General features: G+C 57.0%; 1 protein-coding gene across 1 annotated transcript; it reads right to left on the bottom strand.

The window, feature by feature from the left end:
• Window positions 1-2,568: 2,568 nt before the first annotated feature.
• Window positions 2,569-5,683, bottom strand: GATA1 (GATA binding protein 1). The gene is made up of 5 exons (XM_026513371.3): window positions 5,452-5,683; window positions 4,572-4,949; window positions 4,313-4,458; window positions 3,614-3,739; window positions 2,569-3,066 (listed from the first exon to the last, which is right to left on the bottom strand). Exons 1-5 carry the CDS (start codon window positions 5,669-5,671, stop codon window positions 2,695-2,697), a joined length of 1,242 nt encoding a protein of 413 aa, XP_026369156.1. The 5' UTR covers window positions 5,672-5,683; the 3' UTR covers window positions 2,569-2,694.
• Between the last annotated feature and the right edge of the window lie 4,120 nt (window positions 5,684-9,803).

The following is a 9,803-nucleotide window of genomic DNA, read 5'->3' as shown; positions in this document are numbered from 1 at the left end:
TTCTATATTTAATCAGAGTTCCTGAAGATGTTGAGGCTGGAGTTTCTGCAGAGAGAGCTAGGTCAGTGGTTCAGAACTAGATTTTATTGTGATGGTAGTGTTTCTAAAATGCTGTCTGGGGGGCTAGGCTCCAGTACAGTGTGAAGATAGAGGTGTCCTGTCCAAGGTCAAGGCAGGACTTCTGTAGAGAGATTGACACTAGTGAGGAGGGTCAGGACGGGTGTTTCTTTTTTTTTTTTTTTTCTCAAGATTTTATTTATTTATTTGAGAGAGAGAGAACACAAGCAGGCAGAGGGAGAGGGAGAAGCAGACTCCTTGCTGAGCAGGGAGCCCGAAGTGGGGCTCGATCCCGGGGCCCTGGGATCATGACCTGAGCCAAAGAAAGGCAAGCCGCTTAACCTTAACTGACTGAGCCATCCAGGCGCCCCAGGACAGGTGTTTCTAAACCGGTGGTACAAGGGCTTCTTTACAGTGTGAGCTCACAGATTCCTAACTGGGCTAAGTCTGAGGTTCCTGTGGCAGGGGAGGACAGGGATTCCTCTGACGGAGAGTGAGGGCTGACACTCCTGTCTAGGGTCAGGATGGGTTTCCTGTTGCTAATTAGAGAAGGGTTCCCTTACAGTGTCAGGCTAGGGCAGCTGTTCTGGGAGGTGAGGACTGGGGCTACTGAGAAACGTAGGGCCAGGCACATTTCCAGCACAGGTTCTGAGGGGTTTTTGTTCAAGATGTGGACAGGGGCTCCTGCAGGGTGAGAGGGCTGGGGTTCTGTGGGGTGGCCAGGCAGGCAGGAGGCTTTTACAAAGACCAGGGAAGTTCTGGACAATCCCTGTAATGAGTGTGGACTGCCGTGATTCTGCAGCAGGCCAGCCTGGCGAGTAGCTGAAGGAGAGCTGTCCTGAGGACATCTACTTACCCCTACTATGTTCAGGATCCGCGGGTCCGCGGTCCTCATCTCTGGGGCTCTGGGGGAAAGCCATAATGAGAAGCAGCCCGAAAGCAAATTCAGATGTGAGTGGATTGAGTGAGTGAGTGGTGAGAGAGGGAGAGAGAAAGAGGCAGCCCAGTTAAGTGTGAGCAAGACTCACGGGGGGGGGGGGGGGGGGGGGCGGGAAGTGGCATCCAAAATCCACTCCTTAAACTCAGTGTGGTCAGGGAAAGTAATGCCAGTTCTGAGCCTTACCTTTTCATTAGTAAAATGAAAATGAAAAGTGCGTAGTATCCTTTCCTTGGAGTATTTTTTTTTTCCAGGTGTTCACGAACCAAAGCAACTGCAGCTTGCCAACCATTGCCTGACCCACATTAAGCACTCAGGAGATGGGGCTGCTTGCTGTCGGGAGCTGCTGGGTAGGATGGAGGCTAAGCCACAGAGCCTGGCTTGGCCCCCTGTCTCCAGCTGTGTGGCCTCCAGCTCGGGATGTCAGCTAACTCTGCATAGGCTCCTACGTACGGGTTTTCCATTTTGGAAGACCAGATTCCACTCTGGGGGGAGCAGTTGGCCCAGGTGAGTTGGTGCGTTGACAAGGGAGTTGGCACTATGGGGAGGAGCTCCCCCACCTACGGGGTCTAAATATCATCCCTAGAAGCTATTTTGTCCTCCTAATCTTCCCCTCTCCTCCTCTACCATTTCCCACAGAGCTGCAGGCTGAGCTGGGCCAAGAGAGATAAGAGATGACTGACAGGGAAGGCCCCCGGACAACCCCGTGGTCCTGCACTGGCCTTCTGACCTTCTTCACGGCTACCATTCCAGCCCCACCCCTTCCCCCCCTTTCCTATCCTGCACGTCTTTTGTCCTCCGGAGGCGAGTCCCTAATGTAGACCCAACTGAAACTCTACATGTTGATACGTTCCGGGAACAAGGACACACAGAGCTGCTCACGTCCGTCAGCCACTCAGAGACACTGTGGCCTGGCACACACCATGTGATCTGTGCTCCCACATGCCTAGAGTGGCAGAGAAATACTGCCGTTACCCGACCCGCAGAGCTACCCAGACGTGCAGACCCTCTGCGGTCACGCTGTTAGCCTCCACACGCCCCTACACACAGCCTGCGTTCAACATTCCAGAAGCATCTGCCCATCCAGTTCTGTGCCCCACACATAGGCCGTCACACCGTCTCAAAGATCACCCCAAAGTGGCAAACAGTCACATCGACATGGTGCCACGTGTTTCTCCTGAGCATGCCGCCATTTACACACACTTCCATGTCCCCTCCTGCAGTCGCCTGGGCCCTGGCTCTCGCTGTCACCTGGTGTCACACACACCGTCTTGCAAAGCCTCACCTCCTCGGTCACACAGTGGATCTAATGTACTCACCTTGTGGTGGGTGGCGATGCACGCCGTCTCAGGCCACCCAGAAGCTGTCACACGCAGCTTCACAAACACTGTTCACAACTGCCTGTCGCAACCCACAATTGTGAAGTGTCACATAGGCAGCCTCGGCTTCCCGTGGCCATATGCTGCAGCCAGACACCATCCTCAGACACTCCCAGACACCCAACCTCCCCCTCCCGTTGTTCTTGACTCGGTCCCACACAGACTCACACGTCGGCTCTCAGGACTTAGGTGGTTTTATTTTACAAAAGCTTTGAAGGTCCAGGCCAGGGGATGGCTGGGGCCCAGAGGGTTGGGTTGTACAGACTGCTGGCTACATAGGAGAGGGACCCCACCCCTGCCCCGACGCCCTGCTCTGCGCCCTCAGGAGCTCAGTGGAGCCACCACAGTGGTGGTAGTGGTGGGAGGAACGGCTCCTGCAGGGAACGAACCCGCAGGGGAACCCAACAGGGGTCCCGGGAAGGGCATGAGGTGGCTCACAGGCCCTGACAGCACTACGGGGCCCAAGCCTTGGTAGAGATGGGCCGTACTAGGTGGGCCCAATGTCAAGCCAGAGGCCACCTCCCCACAATTCCCACTCCCGCTACCCCCAGCCACCACCATGAAGCCACCAGCCGGTCCTTCAGCTGCTCCTGTACCTCCCAGACTTGACCCTCGTTTCTTTTTCCCTTTTCCAGATGCCTTGCGGTTTCGAGTCTGGATGCCATCCTTCCGCATGGTCAGTGGTCGGTTCACCTGCCAAAAGGGAGGCTGGGGGTGTTTCCTAACTCCACATCTTTGCCTCTGTGTCTTGACCAGGGAGGCCATATCCATCCCACCTCTTTTTAAGCATGGAGAATTGGTTCAGGGACTAGGGGAACGTGACCCTGGTATGGTGCAGGGATTGTCCTAAGGAATCCCATGGTTGTGAGACCCTGAGCTTGGGAAAGCCTCTGAGGCTGATGGAGCTGCCTCAGGTTTCAGGGCAGGGGGGTGGAAGTTAGCAGATGGCTGGAGAGGAGGATGAAGGAGATGGAAGAGGAGTGGCAGGAGGGAGTGGAAGGGTGTGAAGAGATGAAGGAATGGGAGGAGGGAGGGATGAGGACCAAGCAGGAGGGGAATGGAGAAGGAAGGAGGGGGCAGAAAAGGTGGGGAGAGAAGGGGCAAAGGAGAAGAGAGGGAGGGTTATGAGGGGAGGCAAAGGTGGGAGTGCAACCGGAGCAGGGGAGGAGGAAGGTGGGTTGGTGGGAGGAGAGGAGGGAGGTTGGGCCGGGGGGGGGGGGGGGGACGGGGCAGGACAAACCTGGTGTAGCTTGTAGTAGAGGCCGCAGGCATTGCACACAGGGTCCCCGCTGGCATTTCTCCGCCACAGGGTCGTGGTGGTTGTCTGGCAGTTTGTACACTGGGTACCTGCCCGTTTGCTGACAATCTGGGGGAGAGAGAATGTGAGGATCAGCCCACGGGTGGGGGGTGGAGGACCCGAGAGGTCAGGGTCAGGTTGAAGGCAGGGCTTCCCATGCAGGGTAAGAACAGATGTACTTACAGGACGGTGACTGTGGGTTCTGTATGGGGCAGGGACAGGGCCTCCTGGCCAGGATAGGGGATTTTGGTATTGGGGGTGAGACTCTATCAGTGATTCCCAACTTTGGCTGTACATTGGAATCACTCAGGGAGTTGAAAACGATCCTGAGGCCCAGGCGACACCCTAGGCCAATGAAATCAACATGTCTGGGGGAGGGTGCCAGGCCCCAGTGGTTCAGGGTGTCCTAAGGTGAGTCCCCTCGTGAAGCCAAGGGGAAAAACACTTGCTGTGCAGGGAGAGGGCAGGGTTCCTGCATGTAACCTACCAAGGTAGGTTGAAGATAGGCATTCCTATGCAAAGCTGGGTGGGGAAGGGATGGATAGGGGGAATATGGGTGCTTGTAGAGCAGGAGGACAGGGATCCCTGCACAGGTCGAGAACAGCAGTTCCTGGGGAAGCAGAGACAGGCCTGGGGTCTTACCAGGCGCTTCTTGGGCCGGATAAGGGGCCTGTTCTGCCCATTCATCTTGTGATAGAGGCCGCAGGCATTGCACAGGTAGTGGCCTGTCCTGTCCCGCCGCCACAGTGGAGTGGCTGTTGCTCCGCAGTTCACACACTCCCTGGCCTCTGATGGGGTGGACAGAGGGGATGGCGGTGGGGGAGGAGCCCAGGCTCAGCCCAGCTTTGCCTTGGACTCCCCCCCACACCTCAGCCTCCCCGTCCCTTTTTGGGGACCTCACCACAGGGGGGCAAGGGCAGTGTTCCACGAAGCTTGGGGGAGGAATAGGCCGCTGGGTTGAGGGGGCTCCCGGTGGGAGAAAAGAAGGTACTGGCAAAATCAGGACCCCCGTAGGCGCTGCTGGGGACAGGGATGGATGAAGGCAGCGCAGGCCCCAGTGTCAAGAGGTCTGGACTTAGCCGCTCTGTCTTTAAGGTCTCCAGGAAGCTGCTGCCGCCTTTCCCATCCGGGTCTTCCGGGGCCTGGGGAGGGGAGTCCTCCCGGGTGGGGCACACGGTCGAGGCAGGGTAGAGCCCCGTCTTGCCGTAGGTCCAGCTGGCGTACGGTGAGCCCCCTGGGATCCCCTCCATACAGTTGAGCAGTGGGTACACCTGAAAGACTATTATGGAGGGTGGGTACTGGAAGGAAGGAGGGATCAGTCTAAAGCCATCCTGCTTTCAGGGCGCAGTGGTGCCCCAGAGCTACAGCGGAGAGGCCCAGTCTCTAGTCTTCCCCCAGGCAGCCAGAACAGCTGCTGGCCCTCGGGTAAATCCTGGATCCCGGGCTCACCGGTCACTTTGGCAACTGCGGTAACCTCTCCCCCCATTCCGTTTCCAAAGGGGCTTTGAGGATGACCGTTGGAATTTAGAGCCCCATGGGTCACTTGACAACTAGGGCCACCACCACCCACTTCCGCCGTTGCTTTCCAATGTGGCTACCCCAAGACGGCAGATGGGGAGCATTGGCATTCCCGGGTCTGGGCTCAATGGGCAGGGGGAAGCGACCGGCTCAGCCCTCTGAAGGTTTCCAGCCAGTTTCAAGATGACCTCCTAGAGGGATTCTGCCATGGCAACCGAGACAGCACGGGAGCCGGTGCTAACACAGCCATGCAGCAGAGTTACCTGGGGAGTGCCTGTAGGCCTCGGCATCCCTGTAGTAGGCCAGAGCCGCAGCAGCAGCCGTGGCGGTGCTGGGGGCCGTGGAGGAGGCTGCTGCGTCCAAGCCCTCGGGCCCAGAGGGGAAGAAGACCCCCGACTCTGGCGGCGAGGACACCAAGGCCGGGTCCACGAACTGGGGCAGGGGCTCGGAGGTCCCCAGGGCCCCTAGGCCAGGGAACTCCATGGGGCCTCTGGTGGGACCTGTGAGGACAGGAGGGGTCCTCAGACTCCGAACTCCTCCTCCCCTCCCCATCCCACCCCACCCCCTTCCCTCCTTTCTCCTTCTCCTACTCCATTCCCTCAGTCTTTGTAGCCCTCTTTTCCTCCCGCCATCTCTCCCCATCTTCCCTTCCATCATCCCCTCCTTCCTCTGCCCCCTTCCCCTCCCTCCCTCCTATTCCCTCTTCTCTCCTTCCACTTCCCTTTCTTTTCTCTCCCTCCTCCTACAACTCCCCTTCTTTCCCCTCTCCTCTTACCCCTCTTGCTCCCCTTCCCACTCCTCCCTCTCCCTCCTCCCAGACCTCTCATCCTCTCATTCTCTCTTTCCCTGATCCTCCTCTCCCTCCTCTTTAATCATCCACCTCTTCCTCCTTTCCCCTTTCTACATCTCCTCCCCTCCTCATTTTCTCTTTCCCTCCTGCCTGTCCCCTTCCGCCTTCCTCCCCTCCGTTTCCTTCATCCTTCTCCTCTCCCTCCTTTTCTGCTCATCTCTTTCTCCTCTCCTCATTTTCTCCCCTTCTTCCTCCTCTTCTCTCCCTCTAGAGAAGTCTGGGTGGGATGGGCTGGGGTGCAGAGCCAGAGTCCCTTGAGCTACTTGTCACCCCTGGGACCTTGGGGTTCACCCTCTTGTGCTCCCCAACTTCATCCCTATCTGTTGCATCTTTTAACTTTCTCAGAAACCCATGGTTTCCGGCTTGACTGGCTTGACTCCTCCCTCCCCCCACCTCCGTTGGGTCTGCAGACAGAGGGCCCCCTCAGTTCCTCCCTGCTCCATGGGGGGGTCAGTACCCCCCCACTCCTTATCTCTGCCATCCCCGCCCAACTTTTGAAATCACCCCAAGGCTACTGGCTTCCTCTGAGGAGGGGGACAGGTCTGCCCTGGGGAGGCCTACCATAGTTCTGCTTTCGGGTTCCTTCGGTTCCAACCAGCCCCAGGCCTCAGTTTCCCCAGCTGCCAGATAGGAGGTGGTGATCGGGGCCCAGCTAAGACCTGTGAGATGGTGGCTTCGCCTTTGCCCCTTTGTGTCGGTCCTTCCCTGTGTGTGTATCTGTGTCCCTGCGTCTCTCTCCTAACACTCTCTCCTCTCCAGCCTGGCCCTTGATATTTCTGTCCCGTCTTTCTATGCTACCATGATATGTCTTGTCTTCACTCTCTCTCTCTGCTTTAACGATGCCTAATTTCCCCCCTCCCTTTCTCTGGCTTTCCATGTCTCTGTCTCTGGTTGTCTCTCTCCATCTTTATCTCTGTGTCTTTCACCTCTTTCTGTTTCACTTCTCACTCCTTCTCCAGTCATGTCTCTGAATGTCTCTCCATCTCTCCCACTCAGTCTCTTTCTGCTTGTTTGTCTCCTCTTCCTCTCTCTCTCTCTCTGCCCTCTGGCTTCATCCCCACACCTGTCCTCTTAGCCCCACACCCTCACCTATGCCCCACTGCGCAGCCCGGGTGAGGAGCCAGAACACGTACCCTTGCCCCCGACTCTCCCTCTCAATCTGAAGGCCTTAGTTTCCCTGTCCTTGGGGTGGGGTGAGAGAGAGAGAGAGTGGAAGGCCCTCTTCACAGCCCAGCCTCCGGGACCCACTGTGCGCACACGCTGAAGGCTGGCTCTGGGGGCGGGGGGTGCAGCCGAAGAGATGAGCCCTTGGCTACGTCCACCACCACCCTCCTCCAGGCCCAGGATCACCGCTGACTCTCCCTGGAGTTCGTGTCTTGCCTCCTCCTCCATTTCCCTGTCTTTCCTCTGTGTCTCTCCACAATTCTTTCCGTCTGTGAGGATCTCTCTTTCTGCATTCACTTCTTGCTCTCTTTCTGTTCCTGGGTCTCCTTTACTTTACTGCTATCTCTCTGTTCCTCCTTTCTTTTTCTTCCTGTCTGTCTCTTGCTCTTTGTCTCTGTCTCTTTTTCTCCCCCCCCCCGTTTCTCCCTTCCTTCTCTGTCTGCCTGTCTTTAGTTCTTTCTGTCTCTGTCACCACTGTTCCTTGATTCCCCTCATCCTCACCTCACCCCCCCCATGATCTCCCTCCAGTCCCACTGCCCCACATCCCTGCACCTCGCACCTTGGCGGGTCCAGGGCTGCCCACCCCTCCTATGGCAGGGGCCCAGCCCCCCCACCCCCAGTTATCACTCTCCGGACAGAGATAAAGTTTATCTCGAGGCTGGGGGATATGAAAGCTCCTTATCAGCTGCCCCACTAGAGTAAGTGCTGCCCCAACGGGTAGCAGGCAGCAGGCCGGCACCCTCAACTCTCCCAAGGCCCAGCCCCTCACCCCAGGTAACAGCCCTACCCCAGCCCTCAAGGGAGGGTCTCTTGGGACTGAAGGGAGCAGAGATGGGGTCTGGGGGCAGATGAATCTTGGGAGGCTTTGAGGTGGAATTTGAGGGTCAGATGGGGGGGTGAAGGAGTCAGGGAGTGGTTGGGGTATAGCTGTAGAGTTTGGGGGAAGCAGACACGGGATTTGAGGAGCAGAGACAAATTTGAAATGTCATGTTTTGGGATCAGAAATAGGTTGGAGTAGCGGAAACAAGGTTGGGGATCTGAGGTGACATTTGAGAGCCAGAGAGAACGTTGAGAAGCTGGGGATGTAGTTCGGGGGTCAGGGATGGATTCTGAGGGTCATGGAAAAGTATGGGGGTTCCATGGGTTTTGCTGGAGCAGAGATGGAGTTTAGGGGTCAGAGGTGGGATTGGACAGGCAAGAATGTGTCTGATAAAGATGGGTCGTGGGAGCAGAGGGGGACTTTGAGAACTGAGATAGAACTGGAGTGGAGAAAGATTTGGGGCCAGAGGAGATCCGAGGGGCCAGAGACATATTTTGGGGCTGAGATAGGGTTTAGGGAAGGTAGGCATGAGGATCCGTGTGGCAGAACAGACTTGGGGTAGTAGACTAGCTGTTTAGAGTGACAGACATTTTGGTGTGCAGGCAAGGGGCTGGGGGAGAGTTGTGGTTTGAGGGGATCAGACAAAAGTCACAGGGAACAAATATGGGGTTTGAGAGGCATAGATGGGGATAAGAGGATGAAGCCAGGGTTTAAGGGACTGGAGAATTTGGAGCAGAAACCAGGATGGGGAGCAGACAAGGGTTTGGGGAGCAGAAATAGGCATGGGGAAGCGAAAGTGAGCTTTTGGGGAGAACTCAGAGACAAACAATTCCAGGTGAGTGAAAACCAGATTCAGGCAGAGCTAGGATTTGGGGGAGAAAGGCATGTTGTAGGGGGCAGAGATGGGGTATGGAGAGCAGAGTTAAGCCATCAGGGGAACAGATATCTTGGAAGGAGAGGATGGGAGTCAGGGCAGAAAGAGGTCGGTTTTGGGGGGTGGTTTCAAGGTAGAGATAGGGGTTGGAAAGACAGATGGTTTGGAGGAGCTGTGAAGGGTTTCAGGGATGGTAGACACTTTGGGGACCCACCGGGGGTTGGGGAGCCCGGAGCAGGCTGGAGGAGTAGCCTTGAGGTTAAGGGATAGCAGGTCTGGGGTTTGCGTTGCTGGGGGCTCTTAGGGGGCTGAGACTGACCTGGGCTGGTTGGTGCAGAGGGTTCGGCCGCTTTGGGGATGTGGCGAGTTCGGTGTGATCCCAGGGGGTGTCCTGGCTAGCCTTGGCCTTTGAGGCTCCCTTCCTCCTTCCCTCCCTCCCTCCCCTCTCCCTCCTCCCTCCTCCCCAGGGAGTGGCTGGTGCCCCAGTGGGTGGGGCGGACCAGGGGAGGGGGCGGGCTCCCTGCTGGTGGGGCACCTTTTGGGCAGTGGGGGCCTTCCTCTGCCCCACCTGCCCACCCCATGGATTCTTGGACCCTGTTCAACTTGGGCTCCTGTGGGCTTCAGTGTCCAGCCAAACAAAATGGGCTGAAGCCAAGATAAAATGAAAATAGCAGATACCGTTTTATGACTCCACTAGGCTTTTCAGTGAGCATTTCCAAAGCACATCCTATGTGCTGGGTCACGTTCGGGCTTGGGCCCTTATGTATGTCAATCTTCCTGGCCACAGGGAGAGGAGGGATGTGAGTGTACCCATTTTGCAGGCAAGAAGAATGAGGCTAACAGAGGTTCGGTGGGATTTGAACCAGAGCCCATGGGACATCTTGATGACCCAGGCCCAGCCTGGAGG

Source organism: Ursus arctos, chromosome X (assembly GCF_023065955.2).
Source record: "Ursus arctos isolate Adak ecotype North America chromosome X, UrsArc2.0, whole genome shotgun sequence".
NCBI classification, from domain to species: domain Eukaryota; kingdom Metazoa; phylum Chordata; class Mammalia; order Carnivora; family Ursidae; genus Ursus; species Ursus arctos.
This window is presented reverse-complemented; position numbering and strand designations above follow the sequence as displayed.

Excerpts from the sequence above, each read along its gene's own strand:
- GATA1 (XM_026513371.3), bottom strand. The coding sequence starts at position 5,671 with ATGGAGTTCCCTGGCCTAGGGGCCCTGGGGACCTCCGAGCCCCTGCCC. Across the intron at positions 4,459-4,571 it reads ACTGCCCTTGCCCCCCTGTG|AGGCCAGGGAGTGTGTGAAC; the intron begins GTGAGGTCCCCA and ends CCACCCCATCAG. Across the intron at positions 3,740-4,312 it reads TCCGGCCCAAGAAGCGCCTG|ATTGTCAGCAAACGGGCAGG; the intron begins GTAAGACCCCAG and ends TCTCTCCCCCAG.